The following is a 19,451-nucleotide window of genomic DNA, read 5'->3' on the forward strand; positions in this document are numbered from 1 at the left end:
CAGTATCACTCCCTGTGGAGCTGCGATCAGGCCTCCTTGGTCATTTCTCAACGCTGTCCTACCACTTGGCTGGAACCGTGGAGCCCGAATCATTGGGACATGAAATGTGCCTTCGTAGCCGCCAGCCAAAAAGCTCTAAGTCCACGTGGAATCTGAACAATGAAGTCAAACAATGTCTGCAAAGACCTCTGATCTGGGGTTACCTCCCCCTCTACACCAGGTGACTTGGAAGTTGAATGCAAGCCCGGCTCTGCCTCAGACACACCTGCGTGCGCCGCTCAGCCCCCCGAGTCTCACTGTCCTCTTTTCTCGGGGTCCTGCTCATCGAGTCATGGCCACCCTCCTTCTCGGTTCTACCCCTGGGTCCCGAGCGGAGCAACCCGTCGCCAGAGCAGGGCTGGGCGAGCTGCTCCTTGAGGAAACCAGAGCCCTCAGCCATGCAGCCACCGTGGGCCAGCACCACCTGCAGCCAACGTTCCCCGGCCAATCTCAACACTGTTGAAGGAAGATGCCAGGCGTGCTTTCCATAACTGATGGTTCCTCTTGATCTTCTAAGAGAAAACACCATGATTTACGTACACAGACCCTCTGAGTCTTTCCTAACTTGGAATTCTCAAGTTGAGCACAGCAGGAATGCAGACAGTGGTCCAGGCCTTACAGCAACGTGGAGGGAGAAGAGGAAAGGCCGTGCACACCAGCTCAGCTTTTTCTCCGTCCTTCCCTAATCCCAGCATCTAGCAAAGCCGCTCCCCAGAGCCCCCTCTCCCTGGAAGACCTGGCAGCCGGGCTTCCCGGGCGGGAGGGTGTTTCATCCCCTAAGAGGAGGTCACCTGCACAGACTGCAAATGAGAGACCGGATTTCCAGAACGACATCTTCCAGCGTTGTTCTCGCACGAAATACCCTGTCCTGTTGTCCCCGTGAGTCCACGTATGTTTGTCTGGTCTCACGTCCTGATTTAGGGCCCAGAACACAGGCTCACCGTGGGTGTGGCCCTTAGTGATCTCGTGTCCATGGGCCACCTTCCCGCAGCTGCTCTACCAGGCTGGCCTGGCCCCAGGGCTCCCACGGGGACCCCGTCCCCGGCCCGTCAGAGGAGAGCACTTGGGCGCAGAGAAGTCGCTGTGTTTTCTGAGTGGAATGGGAACAGAAGGAGCTGTTTCGGGGGCAGCTGTGAGCCCGCCCGAGGAGGAGCCATTGAGACGCAGGCCTTGAGAGCCAGTTACGTGTGGGGGGGCTCTGGGGTGCCGACCCGGGCCGGCGGTGAGGATGGCGGCCAGGGCCTCGGAGGCCGCGGGGCACCCCCTAGCAGCAGGATGAGCCCCCCGCCTGCCCAGCAGATGTCGTGATCACGTGCCACTGCTTCACAGATGCAGATCGTGGAGGCTGAGAGCCCCGGGCCAGGGCCCACGGGAGGCGTTTAGCCCAGTCGTGCAGCCCCGGGCCTGGAGTCAGGCCACGTGGCACCTGGCCCTGTGCCCACCCCTGCCAGCAGCTGTGACGCCATGGGCAGGCCCGTTAACCTCTCTAGAACGCGCGCTTCTCCTCTGTAAATACCGTTAATGACAGTACCTACTTCCCCAGGTTGTGCTGGGGGAATTGGGGTCATCCACCTGCCCCCAATAAGTCTTCATTACAGGTCGATGAGGGCTGGGGGCTTCGGTGCTCCGAGGCTGTCCTTCACCCACTGGCTGAATCCCCACCAAGGCTCCTCCTCCAAGAGCTTATTCAGTTGCTGCTCTCATCCCTCTGAGGACGGGGAGCTCACTACCTCTCGGAGCACCCTGCTCCACCTTAGGTCTGTTTCTTGGACAGTCTTTGTGTTGAACCTAAATCTTCCTGATTGGTCCTGGCTCCATCCCCATGGTTACGCTGACTTCTGCCAGCTCTTCTTCCCCAGAACAGCAGGTTAAATCCTGTGAAGGTCGTTGACAGCCCCCTCCGTGCCTGTGCCCTTCCTGCTCCGCGAGTCGGCCTTTTCCCGATGACACAGCTCGGCGTCTCCTGCAGATCCTTGAATGGAGTGGTTTCCTGAGGGCAGCCGGCACGCACAGTCCCTGCCGTGGGCCACGGACGAGAGGACGCGAGGCCGGGGCCGTGCGTCAGGCAGGGAACAGCGTCCGCTGGGGGAACAGCCTGTGCTGACGCGAGGAGGCCTGTGGCCAAAGAAGCTGGGGGCTCGGTTGTGGCTGGAGAGTGAGGCGTGAGCCAGAGGCAGGGGCCGTCAGGCTGGATGCGGAGGCGGGTGACGGCATCGGAGGAGGACTCGCGCCAAGGACATGACACTCTGCTTGAGCACCCCAACAGCGGCATGAACACCAGACGGCAGGGAGACCAGCTCACCGAGTAGCCGGCCCCAGGGGCCAAAGTGTCCAAAATACACCCTGAGAGGCTCACAGCGGTCCCCTCTGGGCGGTGGGACGACGGACGAGTTCTTCTTGTTCCTGCTCCCCTGTGTTTTCTAATCTCTCTATAATAAGCATTTCTCCTGTGTAATGAGCATGTATTATTTACATAGTAAACGGTATTTATACTTGTGTAAAACACTTCAAAAGCAAATTGGCAGGACTTGGTAACAGTGGGAGGAAGGAGCCTGGGGGCCCAGATCGGGCCTTGGTGCTCAGGGGCGTGGTGAGGCCACCAACCCCAGGGGATGGCAGGGAGCAGAGCGTCCGGCGGCCACTCTGACGGCCCCCAGCGGTGGACAGAAGCACGGGCTGCTTCGACTTCCTCTGGGCCTCTCCACAGCCCGGCCTGCAGGCCCGGGAAAGTCGCCTGTCTGTTTGCAGAGCTGCCTCAGCGATAAAACAGCCAGAAGGGCCCACAGTCTCCGCGTTCACAAAACTCAGCCTGACGTGGGAGCCGGGTATAAATGTTGGAAAGCCACTTAATGAACATGTAATGCCAAAGGGAGACTCACGCTCCAAAGCAAAGGAACTGATTCTAAGAAGACATGTAAGAAAGGAGACGTCTCTGCTCTGGCAGCTTGGGGAAGGGTCCCCGGAGGAGGGATGCTTGGGCTGAGAGCAGAAGGGAACGTTGGAGGGAATTGTGGAAACGCGTTCCAGGCCGAGGGAACAGCGCCGACGACGGCCCCGCGTCGAAGGATGGCACGTTTGAGTCTGAAAGAAACGCTGTTTGACCAGGAGTCCAGAGAGCGAGGGCCGGGGGGACAGGGTGGACCCATGCCCAGGGCCTTGTAGGGCAGGAGGAGGTCTCCCCATCCCGTGCCCCCCCATTCTCTGCCACGTGGCACTGAAGGCCTGGTCGCGTTCCCCTCGTGGTCTGGGCAGCCGGATCCGGGGACCTCCGTCTCCTCCCATGAGCAGCGCCCCAGCAGACACCCCAAAAGTCGCTGTGCGGCTGGGTTGTAGCTTCCTCCGTGGCTCCGCACCCCTCACCAGATATGTGTACAACCTGCTAGTTAACCGAGTCATTTGGGTCTGAAGCATCTTGTTCTACTGGGAGGCGGCACGGCCCTCGCATTAATTCACAGGTGAAATTATTCTAGCCTTTCTCTTATTTGGTTTCCTCTCCCCGGCTCAGCCTAATGGCTGGGGCGAGTTCTCCGAATTGGACTGTGAACCCCACTCCTCCAGGTCACAAAGGCCCGGGGACCGCCTCGGGGCCTGGGGACAGCGTGCCCAGCCTTCACTAGCCAGGGCCGAGGGCGGTGGGTGAGCAGGGGTGACGCCCGCAGTGCGGGAGAGGTGGAAGGGTGGCCGAGGCTGCTGGGTGAGTGAGAGACACAGAAGGTGGCCCGCGGGGGTGACTCAGAGGAGGAGGTCCTGCTGTGCTGTGTCTGAGGCAGGCCCCTGCTGTGGGGAGGGGAGCCCGACGCCCCCCCACTTCCCTCCTGGGGCGTGGAGACAGCGCCCACCCGTTGACGGACGGCTTTCTGGGGCCTGGGGTAGACCTGGGGGCTTGAGGGTAACTACCATTTACGATGACCGTGTGCAGCATCTCGTTTAAACAGGCGACATTCTGGGTTGCTATTTATGGTTCAGCTTATAACCGAGGGGTCCCTCTCCCCATAAGACAGTGGTGTGAGTCTGCAGACCCTTGGGGTGTGCAGACAAGACCCACTGCAAAAGAGTGGTTTTTATTTACCCTTTTTTTTCCCTGAAGGGATCTGGGTACTTGAAAAACCATCTATTGTGGTAATTGATGCAAGCCAGAATGTCCCACTTGACCACTTGTAAGTGCACAGTTCAGCGGCACGAAGCCAGCGTCACCACCGTCCGTCTCTAGGACTGTTTCCATCTTCCCCAACTGAAATGCCCTTAGAAGGACAGCGTCTTCCTGTCCTTCCGTCTGGAGGTGGCTCCCGGGGAGGTTTGGGGTCAGGCCCACCCGGGTCCAGCTCCCCCGGGGTGTCACTCTGACCATGTAACCTGGCGCCTCGGTTTCCTTACCGGGAACTGGGGTGCGGGCCCGTCGGTGGGGAGCGGGTCACGGCAGACGGCGTGAGCTCCCAGTAGCGGTGGGTGCAGACAAGTAGCGGTGGGCGCAGAGTCCGCTTTGCCGTTGCAGGTCTCCAGGTGGTCCTGAACTCCATCATCAAGGCCATGGTGCCCCTGCTGCACATCGCCCTGCTCGTGCTCTTCGTCATTATCATCTACGCCATCATCGGGCTGGAGCTCTTCATGGGGAAGATGCACAAGACCTGCTACAACCAGGAGGGCATCGCAGGTAAGGGGAGCGCCGTCCACCCCCGGCCAGCGGGGAGACCCTGCCGTCGAGCGCCTGCGTTTCCACGGCCAGGAGAGGCAGAGATTGTATTTTTTTTCTCTCGGTTCTAATTTTTGTTTTTACTAAAATGAGTCTGTGTTAAAATAGCTAAACACGAGTGTTGTCCGGCACTGCTAAGCATTCTTTAAACGAGGCGCCTAGCCAACATTGAATATTTTAAGAATCGGAGCTAACCTGGGGACCGTATGTCTCTGCCCCCTTGTCCCCCGTGTAGCTTGTCACCAAAGTGCCCTCGGGGGGAGGCCTCGCCCTCAGCTGGTGGCTCTCCCGTCACAGCCCTGGGTCGTCCGTCTCGGTGTCTCTGCCTCCCGTCCGGGGCCTCCAGTCCAGGAGGGGAGGACGGCCAGCAGGAAAACTCCTTTTCCTCCAGGAGGTGTGTCTGTACCTCGGGCATCCGCCAGCCCATCCTCTCTGACACACCCTCTCTGCGTCCCTGCCGTAAATCAGCACATTCAACGAGCCGTGCTACTCGCTGAGCTCTCGCCGGTAGGACTGGACTTGGGGCTTGACCGACATGCGACAAGCTGCTGTCTTCAGCTACTGAAATCTCAGCTGGACCTTTAAGAAAACATTTAAACAGAGGTCAACATGGCTTTTAAACGAAGTAGTTTAACACAAAAACTTGTTTAAAAAAAAATACCCCGCACGGGGTTAGCCACGTTCGGCTTACGTGACCTTTTTCCAAACAACAAGACCTTTCATCCTAGTTTCTAGCACCTTAGGGCACAGAGGGGAGCATCTCTCTGAAGCATCGCGAGACCTTCTTTCCCCTTCGCGTCCACGGCTTCACACTCCCGCTCAGCCCAGGCAGTAGATTAAACGGGACCCCCTCCCTGGGAGTGGGGAGAGCGTCCACACAGGAGGCAGTGAAGTGGATTAATCATAATCAGAAACCAAATGGATCCCCTGATCTGAGTGACCTGGACGAACTGGCCGGGTGTTTGCATGTGGCCGCAGTCAAAACAGAAACCCAGAATTGTAAACCTATAGTCACAGACTCGCGCAACTGTTTCTACTTCTTTGATGGCAAGTCTAAGAGGAGACCGTTTCTTCACTGTAGGGAGAATTTCTTGGGTCATATTATATAAAATAAACTGTCACGTTAAAAAAAGGAACTGTTTTAAAGTTGAAGGAATTAGATCTTGACTTTAGTTAAAATTCTGAGATGTCCAGCCTTGCTTAAAGAAATACCCAATAATGCAACGAATAACATTCTCGCCTTTAATTCAGATCCTTCCTTTTGTTGGGCTCGACCTGTAGCTGCCCAGAAACAGCAAACTTATGTTAATGGTGTGGCTTCCTTAGAGCTCGTTCAAAGACCTGCTTCAGAGCCACCACAGAACGTCTAAAGTTTATGCCGTTGTGTTGAAATGGCCAACGACCCGTTTGACCCAGACTCCTCGGGCTGGTGCGGGGATGCCGGGTCCGAAAGGCCCCATCAGCCGGGCGATGGGCGGTGCGGTGGCTCTCACCTGCGCACCAAGGTGTGGTGGGGAGATGCGGTGAGACTCTGTGCTGAGTGGCCGCGCCTCCACGCGTCTGTCCTCGCTGAGCGGGAGCTGCTCCCACCGCCCCTGTCTCTGCCATCCGATGGGGAAGCAGTCAAGGTGGCTTTTCCGCGGTCGGCAGGATCCTGCGGGGGCTGTGCCCGCACCGCCTGGAAGTCTCTGACTCTGTGGTCCTGCCTTCAGTGGCCTCAAACAGCCAGAACGCGGTGGGCGTGATGGACAGGGTGAGGGGCTCCTCTGTGCCAGACGGGGATGGCTGGAGGAAAGGCTGCCGCAGGCCTGCCGACACCTTCCGCGGCCTCCGTGCTCTCAAGAGACAGAGCAGAACTGGCCTGGCCGAGTGGATGGCCAGTCTGGGAACACGCTACTGTGCATCCCTGAGGGTGAGCAGACCAGGAGACGCACCTGAGACACCTCCTGATTCCTCCCGGAAAAAGCCCGGGTTATTTATGTGATGGGTTCACCTCCCCCCGACCCCACCCCACCAGGTTCGGAAGAGAATTGGCCCCATCGTGGAAACACCATCAGCCGGGGGAGACGGGGTGCCCGAGGGCAGACCCTGGGGACGCACTCCCGAGAGAGGAGCCCCGTCAGCCCCCGGGAAGGGTGCCCAGGACACGCTGCAGAGGCCATTCCGCCCAGCACCCTGCACTCAGGCGCTCACTCACTGCCTGCATCTGAACCGCGTCTGATGGCCGTCCAGGGACCCTCTCGTGTCATGGGGGCCCCTTCCATCTACACACTGATCAACGCTGACAAAGAGGGATGTGTACAGGAATCGGACGCACTCAGCACAGCCGGAGCGTATCTTTGAAACCACTCCCCACGCGTTCTGGAGACGTTTGCATCACCTTTGGAATGGGTGTCTTTTTTTAATTTTAGACTTTGGAGTGAATTCCTCTATTTTTCTGCAAACTTAGATTATGCAAAAGCGCTTGTGAGTCCTCCTCTTGGTTTTTTTATGGAATTTACGTCAGATTATTTTTACACTTTGGGATTATTTTGTGAACTTGTAGATTTTAGGGTACCTTGGATTTTGAGCCATGCTCCCTATCACATCCATACCAGAAAGCACTGGAGCTGCCGGTGTACCCTTGTTCTGCCTCCAGGCTGCCCCTTCCAGCCACTGCAGATGTGGTCTCAGGAGAGGAGATCTCCCCCGATCCCGGAGGCATCTGCAAGGCGCCTCCCTTGTGCCTCAACAGATACATCACCATATGTCCGTCCTTTTTGTTTCTGGCCGTCCCATCTGTTTGGTCGCAGTCCGAGCCAGGTCACTCTGCATAGCTCTCCCAAGCGCAGTAATTACCCCTGAGACTGGCAGAGAATTGGTTGGCTGAAACCCAGAAATGAAATCACGTTCAGTCTATTCACTCCTTAAAGTTGGGGCCTAAAAAAGTAATTCGTTTTGTCTTTGGTGATTTCTTCTTGGAGGCCCTCGCTGGCGCTCTCCCAGGTTTCGTGCTCTTCTTGGGCATTAACTGCACCTCCAAACTCTCTCCTCCTCTGTACCTCCATTCTTTTACCACAACCTTAATTTGGACTTTCCAGAATGACCCCACCTCTCTTCATTTCTGCTTTAAAACGGGGAGCCCGTATGGCTTTGGCTGTTTCTCCAACGTCGTGTTCCCATTTTCCTCTCTGGGAATTCATGGCTCTGCTGAGAATCCAGCACGTCTTCACGTTCAAGCTAATTTCCCCTCACCCTCAAGTGCATGTCGCCGGGACCCACTGATCTGTGCGTGCTCACATGTGTCAGGTGTTCCCTTTAGTGCTTTTTATAGATACCTATTTTTACCAGATAATTATTGCCCCTTAATTGTTCTCAAATCTTCTTTTTATTGTTGTTCAAGACAGATTTAAAATAGCAGAGTGGCACTTGATCCTGTAGACCATCTTTCTGAACCTCATCCTCTCTCTTTTATTAACGAGATCACGTCCCCTGGACGCCGTTTTCTTCTCAACATACATTTGTAAAGCCCTCAAATACGTTTCCCTTCCTTGAGGACACTCAGAACTCCGTTTGGCAGCCTTTACCTTTTCCTCACTTCTGCCTGTTTTCAGGAATTGAGATGCAGGGGAAACTATCAGATTAGCAGTCATGGTGCAGAGATAAGCAACACCTTTATTGCACTAGAAAGCAAGGCCGGAGAAGAAGAAACACAAGTTTCCCTCTATTTTGTTCACCTTCTCTTCTGTCTCATCTTTCATCGTCCCAGCAATTTTGTCACAGTGACTGAACACATCATTCTAGAAAGCGGGTCACTAGGCAAGTGAGACCCAGCAGAATTTAGGACCTGTTCGGTTCTTGGCTTTCCAGTCCACCTACTCTCAGTTTTTAAGTGCTTGTTTTCCGCTTCCTTATGTGTTCCTTAGGGCTGAGATTCACTTTTCAGGTTCCATCCTTTTATAGCCTCCCATTCCTTAACCTCACATCCAAATCTCCAAAGATTTCAAAATGTCAAAAGTCACAAAAAACTATGACTGGAGTTCCATTACGTGAATGGAGGCCTCCTGGGGGTTAGACCCCAGAGCAGGAAATGATGGGGACACTGTTGTCCCCGTACAGTTCAGGGACCAGGGAGCGCCTGGGTCATCACACAGGCACACAACCGAAAGCACCAGGCCAGGAACAGGCCAGAAGCCGAGCTGCTCACAGTGGCCCCCGCCTGGAAGCAGGCCAGCTGTCCATCAGCGGGCGAGCAGGTAAACGCACAGCAATGTGTACGGCCGTGCAAAGGAACAGATCTCGAAACACGACGCCACGTGAAAAAAGCCACCTCGTGTGTGATTCTGTCGATATGAGATTCCTAGGCAGGCAGATCTGTAGACAGACAGCAGGTGTGGCTGCCAGGGCTGGATGGGAGAAGGGCCTCGGGAATCTGGGGCGACGGAAGCGTTTCCAAATGCATTGTGGCAATGGCTGGAGAACTCTATAAATTTACTAAAAATAACTGAGCTGCCCGTGTTCACTGATGAATCGTACGGCATGTAAATTATATTTCGGTGAAGCTGTTGAAAAGAGAGAGAGGGACTTCCCTGGTGGCGCAGTGGTTAGGAATCCGCCTGCCAGTGCAGGGGACACGGGTTCGAGCCCTGGTCCGGGAAGATCCCACATGCCGCGGAGCAACTAAGCCCGTGGGCCACAACTACTGAGCCTGCGCTCTAGAGCCCACGAGCCACAACTACTGAGCCCGTGTGCCACAACTACTGAGCCCGGGCACCACAACTACTGACCCCATGCTCCTGTGCTCCACAACAAGAGAAGCCACCGCAATGAGAAGCCCGTGCACCACAACGAAGAGTAGCCCCCGCTCGCCGCAACCAGAGAAAGCCCGCGCGCCACAACAACGACCCAGTGCAGCCAAAAATATATAAATAAAATTAATTTATTTAAAAAAAAAAAGAAGCAAGAGGGAAGAGATATGGGAACATATGTATATGTATAACTGATTCACTTTGTTACAAAGCAGAAACGAACACACCATTGTAAAGCAATTATACTCCAATAAAGATGTAGGAAAAATTAATTTTTTTAAAAAAAGAGAGAGAACGGGAAAAGCCAAGAGGACACAAGTCAGCATGTGTCTCCAACCACTCAGCTCAGTCCACCTCCCTAAAAGTCACCCCTTGGTTAAGGATTAATATTCCTCTGCTGTCTTCCTCCTGAACAGCTGCGATTTGAAGCCACAAACTGAGAAACAGCCCAGGAACCCACAGTCTCTGTACAGAGGTCCTCGCCCCGTGACTGCTTGGGTGCGTTTGAAGCCAGAGAGGACCCTGGTGGCCTGGAATCCCCAAATGAGGGACAACAAACAGATTCTCTCTCGGGGGCACGTCTTCACTGAAGTCGGAGGCGGTCATCCATTTGTTAGAACCGGGGTCCATTCTGTTTACTACTGTTTCTTCCTACAAGCATAAGACGATGTCCTTAATTTCACAAACTGCGGTGAATTCCACGTTGTCACCTCCCGCAGCTGGGACAGGACTCTCAGTATTTTACCAGAATGGAAATTCTTAACTCAGCCAAGTCTTAGTTCAATTTACCAATGATCTCTGCACGACAAATACCTTAACTCACTAACTTCCTAGCAGCTATTCCTGGCCCGAGCACAGCCTGCGGCCGTGGGGTATGTTATGCTGTTTCTTGAAAAAGCCTAGAGCACTGCATACCTGGGGAGCGCCCTCCCCGTCACCCACGCCGCTCTGTCCTGATTAGAGGTCAAGACAGGTCTTCTCTTCTGAAAGGTCCTAATGCTGGAGAAAAGGGCGGTCCACAAGTTTGCACGCAACACGCACAAAATACCGCAGTGGCGTTTGTGCTTGGGGGCTGGGATAAAGCTCTGCAGTAGGTACTTTTCCCGCCATCAGAATTTATTTTCCTTCCTTCATCAAGAAGGCGTCCACTGCAAAGTGACTTGCATCCCTGGTAAAGCATCACGTAATATGTCACGGACCCATGTGGAGTCAGAAAATACCACTGGGCGGGATCTCTGGCCAATTACGTGAAAGAACCTTCCAATCAACAATGCCCTCGCCCTAAACCCTGGCGTTCCAGCGGAACTTAACCACCAAAAAGAGAAGACGAGGACTCACTACCACGTTCCAGGATGTTTTACACTCAGAGTGGTTGCATCGTAGTTATGTTCTCATTGCCCATTTGACAGCCAACAGCCCTCCTGTCTTTGAGATCAATGACCGAGGTTAAAAAACAGTTTTACAACAATTAGCTGAAAGCACTGACCTTCTAAGTTGATGACCGCACACAATGAATACCTCGTGCCTTGTGTCTTCACTTCGTGTTTGGGGCATCGATGTAACTGTGTTCTGCATTGTTGCCGCTGGGTCGTTTGCGTCCCACCAGCCTCGCCCATCACTTTGCTCTCTAACTTCTCTCTTCTGTCTCTGCCCGTCCCTCTCCCCCCACCCGCTGCTTCCTTCTCTTCTCCCCCGGCCACTTGAGATGTCCCAGCAGAAGACGACCCCTCCCCCTGTGCCCTGGAGACGGGCCACGGCCGGCAGTGCCAGAATGGCACGGTGTGCAAGCCGGGCTGGGATGGGCCCAAGCACGGCATCACCAACTTCGACAACTTTGCCTTCGCCATGCTGACCGTGTTCCAGTGCATCACCATGGAGGGCTGGACCGACGTCCTCTACTGGGTACGTGCTGGGAATGGGCGGGGGCGGGGAGCCCGCAGACTGCCGGCTTCTCCTTGACGTCCACCTTCTCCATCTTCCCGTGATGTGGTCACACGCACACCGGGGTGGGACGGCCGATGAGGGCCCTCGATTTCTTCTAGGTCTTGCCTGAGAAACAAAGCCTGAGGCTCTCACCCTAATGAGTCTCTCTCTGCCCACCAGCCCAAGACAAGTGTCACCTTTCCTTTGTCCTCCATAGTGAGAAACGCTGGCTCGCAGCCCCGTGGGGACACGGCCGGTCCCGACCCCAGGGTCCTCAGCTCCTGCTCCCTTGTAGGGCTCCTTCTGTTCCCATCCGCGTCCTGCCTCTGCCCCCCAAAGAGAGCCGAAGGGCACAGAGTTCAATTTCTAGGGCTAAAGAGAAAACCCAGGCCTGGTCTTCTGAGAAGAAACCACTTTTATTGAATCGTGTAGCATCGTGGCATGCTATCGTGTTTCTATTTCCCGTGTTAATCTTACCTCGTTATATCAGAATAGTCCATCAGACAAATGCATTGCCGTCCTTTTTCCTGCTGACAAAGCGCTCCGCTGGTTATGCGATGCTTATTCAGAAATGCCACTTCTCGAGGGCCAGCCACTCAGCAGCAAGTCTCCTTTCACCTTAAAGATGCTCCTTTTATCATCCAGCAGCCAGCACTGCTTTGCCAGGTGTTCACGCAGCCTCTGCCCCGTAAGCACACACGTCATACTGGGTCCTTCTCCATTCTGGCAGTCAAGTCCAGTGTTTGTAAAAACTCCAGAAAATGTAATCCTTTGTAGTATCTCCTGCTTCCACGTGAGAACTGACTTGCTAGAGCCCGGTGCTGTGCTCCAGCATTTGGGTGGAAAATGCTTGTTGCCAGGCTTGAAAATACCATCGCACCCAGAGCTTTGCAGGCAGTCAGATGGATTTGGCCGTCCTGGAAACGGTCTCAGAGGCTGCTTGGGAGGGAGGGGGGTGTGGATGCCTTCCCAGCAAGCCGAGCTGCCAGACTGGGAAGAGCTAGTGCCAGGAGAGGTATGGAGCTCCTCCCGGACCAGGAGGAGTCCTGGAACGGCTCGGAGATGCTTTGCGCGTTCTGGGCATTGAAGCTTCTAAATTGTTTTTCAACAATTCAAAAGCCCTCTTCTCCCAGTTTCTGGGGTAGGGTCGGCAGGCTGAGACCCAGCGCTGCCGTGAAATGTGTACGTCTCTGTGCAGGACCAGCTGAAACTCGCCCTCGTGCCTTGTGCCCCGCAGACAGTATTGAGCATTCCTTGCTTGCCGGGGGTGCCCAGTCCTCGGGACTCAGACACAGTAACGTCCAGCTCAGTGTAGGCAAGCTGACTAGCCCTAAACTGAACAACGCAGTGCCGCTAGAGCCCCAGAGAGTGGCCACACTGTGACACTTTGCAAAAAGGCACAGTGTCCGATCACTCCTCCCTCAAACTGAGGTGGAACGCTGGAGCCCATCTCCCAGGCTCATCCTCAATGAGAACTTGGTTTTGAATAATCTGTGAGAAAAAGGGGCATTGAGCTTACTCTACCTGGGCAAATTTAATTTCGTTCAGTAAAGCAGATCGAATTCAAAAGCGGCCCTAACGGGTCCTTCTATCTTGGGTGAGTCCCTCTGGCCAGCCAAGGACAGAGACATCCTTCTGCAAACGGACAGCACAGAACACATGACTGTGTGGAACTGGGCTTTGGAGGCTCATCACATGAGCTTCAAACCCGCGCCTCAAGTTGCTATGGAAACGCCTCCCATAGCATCCAGTTGAGGGCAGGGTGGCAGTGGGTGGGTGGGTGTGGGGCTAGGGGAATAGGTATAATTTACTTTGCTGCTGTCCCTGGTGTATTTTTGGGATCCTCCTTCATCCCTCCCTCCCTCTCCCCCCACCAGCCAGATGTGACCCAAGGAGGCGCTGTCACGGTGACAGCCAGCATGGGGGCTGCGAAGGAGCACGCGTGGCAACCAGCAATTTTCAGCAGCTGTGTTGTGCTTTTCCCCCTGCGGGTGGTGGGTGGGTGACGAGCTTGGGCCGGGAGTAGGGAGTGTCTGAGGTGGCGGGCAGTCCCAGGCCCAGGGGACAGCCTCGCCCTGACCTTCCCTAAATGGCCGAGCCGTGTGCGCGTGTGTGTGTGGGCACACACGTGTTAACGCATGCGCACCTACACACACACACACACACACACACACACACACACACACACACACACACCCGACACTGAAACGGAGCGTCCTGGCGGGTGTTCTCGAGGAAAGCCCCGCCCAGCCCGCAGCGCCTGCCTGCATACTGTTCTGCCGGCTCCCACTTCTCTCGCCTCTCCTCCTCCTTCCTTCTTCCCTCCCCCTGCGCCTTCCTCGCCTTCAGGATTTCTCCTCCAAACCCCGAGACTCTCACACCTCCATGTGCTTTCGTGTAAAACACGGAACTTTCTATGCAGGGAGGGGCCCACGCTCCCCCCGTCCCCAGCCGTGGGACCAGACGCTGAGAGTCCGGCCCCAGCACCTGCACCTGCAAAGGCTCCCGGGAGAGTCCAGCTAGAGCTCGAGTCCCCTGCAGCCTAACGTTCCCAATCGCACGGTGCTGCTTTGGTGCCACTGGCTTGAACCCGGCTAGGGAGACGGCTTCTGTGGAGGGTAGGCCCGGGGTCCTCCACTCGGAGGAACACGTTCCCCCCCGAGTCCCGGGGGCAGGTCTGCAGGACGTGGGGACGGGCAGCCACGGCTCCAGGTGTCGCAGAGACTGGACCCACCGGCTGGATAGACATCCCTGGGGAGCTGACAGCCCACTGGAGCACCGAAGCGCTGAAGCTGGCTCGGGGTGGGGGGACGGTTGGCAGGCCCCCAGCTCCTCCTGGGGTGGCCTTGAGTGTGAATCCGTCAGCCCATCCCGCGCTCCCGACTTGGAAGGGTTCGTGGCCGGCCAGCACGACAAGCCTGGGCAGTAGTACTTGGACGATTCCTCAGCTGTTCACACCGCCCGCCGGGACGGGCTCCCGGGCAGCCCCTGCGCTTGCCTTCCCCGTGGCCCGTTCCAGGAGTCTGCGGGTGACGGGGCGGGGGCACACGGGGATTTGGAGACCAAGCCAGAGCGGGGCCTTGGGGGTGGGAGTTCCTTGGGAAATGGCTTCTGAAGCCAAAGCCTGTCCGCTTACTCTCAGAATGTCCACACCTCTTAAGAATAGCGGGGAAAGTGATGGAGTGGAAGGTGTGGGCTGCCTCTGGGAGCAGTTGTGAGAGAGGGAAGCCCCGTCGGACCGTCCCCCGGGGATGCCACGTCTCCAGGTCTCCTCTCGGTGTGTTTTGCCCCACCCGGTGGCGTGTCACTCCAGGCTGCTTTCTTGTGTGTTTGGGGCTCGGGTTTCCTGAACCGAGACAATCTGTAGGTTCTCAGATGCGGCCCAAGAGCTGGGGTCCACGTGAACTCTGAGCACCCTCTCCACGGGTAGCCAGGTCGCAGCAGCGTGCGCTGGGGTCTGCTCATCGCTGACCTCCCACCTGCCTCGGGTGGCCCCTGCTCGTGGGGACAGCAGCGTGGCCCTGGCCTGGGGGGAGGGCGGCCGGCAAGGGGGCTCCCACCGGGGCTCAGGCGCCCAGTGCTTGAGGAACCTCGGTGCCTCACCCACCGTCCATCAGGAGGATTCTGTTGACTCTGCCCACGATGCCCTCTGACCTGGGGCCCCTGGGATGCTGTATCCCGTGTGGCACAGGGCAGCCCTCTGGCCTGTGTCCTGGGGTCACCTCCTCCACTGACACCCGGGCCCCCTCTTTCTGACACCTCCCGTTTTCCCCAGTTGGTCTCTCCATGACCAGCTCTTCCGCTTGTTTTTAAAAATTAGAAATTCAGCTTAAAACAAGATTAGGAAGAATACTTCCTGAGAAATCATATAAAAGATGCATCTTCTGTCGTACCTGCCTTAGTTTGGTTCAGCAGGAGACCTGGGGAGTGAAAATCTAAGGTTTAAACTTTGCGCAAGTCAGTCGTCAGCTCCGCACTCGCCCGTGTGGGAGGACATTCCTTGTAAACACACGCGTGCACACACGCTCACACACACTCACACATACACACCACGGCCACTGATCTCCGGTCTCGGTGCTGCCGAAGTATCCCTCGTCTATGACGAAGGTCTTTGGCATCCAAGCAGAGATTCAGGTGCGTTAGCCTATTTTCTCCTGTTCCACCTGCACCTCTTCTCACTACAGATACGGGAAACGAGCCTCTGCAGGCAGCCAGCTAGCAGAGCTGGTGGGGCTGAGTTCTCCTGGGGACCTAATAGTCATTGGAAATGAAAACCCCTCCAATAACCCAAAGACAGCATCCTGGGCTCTTGAATGGGGATCAGGTACAGCAGGTGTTAGGTCTCCTCAGGACCCCCTGGTCCTGAACCCGGAATCTGCCCGAGCTAGAGCGTTACCACTTAGCGCCCACAGCGCTTTACACAGAGGACCTGTTACCCAAACCATAAACCCGTGGTTTATAAGCATTTGAAGAAGAGGAATTTGCATCTCTCAAAGCTGTTATTTCTTTACTTACTAGGTTTAGTTTTATTCATTTCACTGGCACTAGGCAAGTCCTTACTCCTCGGTAATTCAATTGAACATTTCGTGAGCACTTACAAGGTCCCCAGGCCCGCGCTCGAGGAGTTTGGGTGTAATTGGAGAGGTGGGGACCCAGAGACACGTGGGTCCCACGCAGGGCTCGGCGAGAGCAGGGAGAGCTCGTCAGAGGAGATGGGGTGTCGCTGGGCTTCAGCTGGGTGGGGGCAGAAGAGAAGGAGAAGCCAGCTTTGTGCCCGTTTGGCTGCAGAGACGGCGCTTCGGGCCGCTAACAGACCCAGGAATCAGCCCGGCACCCCGTGGTCTCAGCACGTGCCGGAGGCCCACCCGCGACAACAGCGTCAGGGCACAGGCGTCCACGGGGCCTCCGCTCCTTGCGGGGTCCCGGCCGAGTCCGGGGGGAGCTGCCTTGTTGGCCTCCTTGGTGGTGGGCCTGCTGGCGTCTCCCACAAGATCCGGGCCTTCCTGCTGCCGTGAGCAGGGGCAGGAGGTGTCGGGCGAGACTGTTCGCCAACCTGTTGCTGTCCCTGCGACTGTGGGTGGACCCTATGTCGCGCAGGCAAGGTGACAAAGGTCAGGGGTTCGTTGGGCCATCGCCCAGGGCACTGGCTTTCCGGACAGAGCAGATCCTGCCCCCTGAGCACAGTCCCCGTAACGCGCCGTGACTTCCATGGGCTGCACGTCCTGCCTTTGACGGCAGGTGACAGCCTCCCGCGCCCCTCAAACTGCTCAGCCTTTGGGGACCCGCAGTGCCCAGCCCTTAGAGGGGGAAGCACCAGACGTGAAAGGCCCCGGGAACCGGCCGGAATGGAGGGAGACCCCGAGGCAGTGGGGCCGGGGCCATCGTTCCTCCTGAATTTTCTTCTCGGGGAAACATGTATGTTGGATTTGGAGGCTCGAGGCTGTGGTCCCCTCTGGGAATTAGATGTGGGGGAGAGTAAGGCGTGTGTTCCAGCGAAGGCTGGGTCACCCTGTGAGGTGCTGGCCCGGGGGCCGAGGGGCTGCAGGTGGCAGGCCCTGGGGTGCCTCTCCGCGCCCCTTCCCCGTAGGGGCCTGAGAAACGTCTGGCTTCAGTGCTCTGAGAGACCTGTCCTTTTTCACCTCTAAATAACAGTGTCAGCAATCTGGGTCATTTTTTTAACATATGCCTTTATTGATGCTTCCCTTCTTAATAGCTCCATTCGGGCTGAGTGAAGCCATCCGCCTCCCCGCTCTGGTGCTGCCCTACTTCAGAGCCGCCCGCACATGCGCTGGTGCCCAGGCTGCCTGGGGCAGGGGGCCCAGAGCAAACGGGGTTGTGGAGGGAGGTAAAAGCCAGGGCCGGCAGGCCCAGAGGCCCCTCTGGCTGCTCATGGGCCGCAGGGCAGGGGACCTAGGACCCCCAGGAGCTCATTCACCTCTCGTCTGTCGTCCACTCACCACCCTGCACCTGCAGCCCCCAAAGTTGACCCTCGGAGAGACCAGCCCACAGTCTCGGAGGAGACCAAAGAGTTGGACAAGGACAGGTGGAGGCCATGCATCCCCTGGACGTGACCCTGGCTCTTCATGGGGTGTCCGCAGGTCCTGAGGTTATCTAGGGGTCACGAGGTTCCATGAGGCTGGCTGTGGGGTGGGTATCTGGGGGTCAGGAGGTCTGTAGCTCCATCCATTGGAGGTCCTAGTGCTGCTGGACGCCTCACCCCTTGCCTGTGGCCCAGAGGAAAGGACACTCAACTAAATAGGGACCTAGGAAGCCTCTGAGGCTCATGGGTTCCTTGAGTCATCAGAGATGTGCGGCCTGGGGGACTGCACTTCCCATGAGCTTAAATGTTCACAAAATGTAGGGCACGAGGGGGCTTCCCTGGTGGCGCAGTGGTTGAGAGTCCGCCTGCCGATGCGGGGGACACGGGTTCGTGCCCCGGTCCGGGAAGATCCCACGTGCCGCGGAGCGGCTGTGCCCGTGAGCCACGGCCGCTGAGCCTGCGCATCCGGAGCCTGTGCTCCGCAACGGGAGAGGCCACAACGGTGAGAGGCCCGCGTACCACAAAAAAAAAAAAAAAAAAAACTGTGGGGCACAAGGAAGCAGCCGGGGGAGATCTCCCCCAAGGACGCTGCTGAGGCACCAGCCCTCCCTCCCCATCCCCGTCTGCCCGGCTCTGGGGCAGTTTCGCAAGGGTGGCCCTGGCACTGGGAGCGAGCCCGTCTCTGGATGGCCCTGCGTGGGTTCATCTCTTGCCCTGCCCTCCTCTCGCCATCGTGCTGGGTGCTTCCCGCTGCCGGCACCATCCCAACACTTGCCAGTTCCTGGAATCCCTTCCTGGGGCAGGACCACGCGGCCTCCAGGCGGCCTTACTGCCCCTGCCCTCCCCCCCCCAAGTGGCACCCCCGGGCTGCCTGATCCGGCCTCACCGGCCTCTGCAGCCTCTCCTGGAGGCCCGTGGCTGTGCACACGCACCCCTGCAGCCGCATTCGCCACCTGACGTCCACTGACCTGTCCCCCTACAGCAAGGGCCTCCCGTGGGTAGCGGGGCCGGCACAGAGGGGGCCCGTCCGTCCACCCGGCTGGCCTCACTGAGCACCTGCCTTATACGAGGCCCTGTTCTGGGCACTTGGGGGCACAGGCTACACCCAACGCCCGTCCTCATGCCACTTGCACCCCAGCACGGAGGACAAACGATGCATAGTAGTGAGTAGATTATACCCTCGGAAAGTGTACATGCTGCGTGGAAAACAGCGGCCGCGTGGCAGCGAGGATGTCCACAGACTCGCGTTACACTGGATTGAATCGTGACCTGGGAAAGTCGCGTGTTGGGAACCTTTTCCTGACGTGGCTCAAACCAGCGACCCCGAGGGCGGGACAGAGCTGTGCTCTCTGCCCTGTGGTCACGCTGGCGAGCTGCCTCCCATGAGACAATGTAACCCCGGGTAAACGAGAGCAGGTTTGGAAAGGACGCGCGGGGGCAGCACCGAAAACCAATCAGTGCTTCTCAGGGCACGAGCCGCCCCGTGGACCTGCGTGCAGGGAATCAGCCTCTGTCGTGCCGTTGCCTCGGAGGCTGGGGGCCGTGGACCAGCGGTCCTCAAACCCCGGCTCGCATCAGACTCACTGCAGGGCTGGTGAGAACGTGGTCGCCGGGCGCCCCCCGTGTGGACGGAGGGCCCAGAGTGTGCAGTTCCAAACTCGTTCCCAGGTGCCCCGGTGAGGCCAGGGACAGCACCTTGAGAACCACGGGTGTAGGTCATTCGGGGAGCCTGTGCACTTAGGAATTTGGAAACTCGGGGGCGTCGACCTCCCACGGGGATCCAGGGTCCCGTGAGTTGCAGGCACAGGAGCTGTCCCCTGAGTCCAGCCTGAACAGCCATCCTCCCCGGCCCGAGGCCTGGGGTGCCGATAAGACAGCACGGTCCACCCTAAACCCCAGGCGCAGGGGTCACCCCCTGGGAGGGCGCCTCCCCACGTGTGCCTGAAGGTTCCAGCCCCCGGCTAGTCCCTGA

The 19,451-nt window shown here is 57.3% G+C and overlaps 1 protein-coding gene across 1 annotated transcript in view; it reads left to right on the forward strand.

Moving 5' to 3' along the window:
* Positions 1–19,451, forward strand: part of CACNA1C (calcium voltage-gated channel subunit alpha1 C) — a 459,786-nt gene that overhangs the window by 301,179 nt on the left and 139,156 nt on the right. The window contains exons 6-7 of the mRNA XM_060164442.1: positions 4,532–4,690; positions 11,222–11,418. Coding sequence (XP_060020425.1) covers positions 4,532–4,690; positions 11,222–11,418 — 356 coding nt within the window. The remainder of the gene's footprint in view (positions 1–4,531; positions 4,691–11,221; positions 11,419–19,451) is intronic.

The sequence above is a fragment of the Lagenorhynchus albirostris genome, chromosome 11 (assembly GCF_949774975.1).
Source record: "Lagenorhynchus albirostris chromosome 11, mLagAlb1.1, whole genome shotgun sequence".
Lineage (NCBI taxonomy): Eukaryota > Metazoa > Chordata > Mammalia > Artiodactyla > Delphinidae > Lagenorhynchus > Lagenorhynchus albirostris.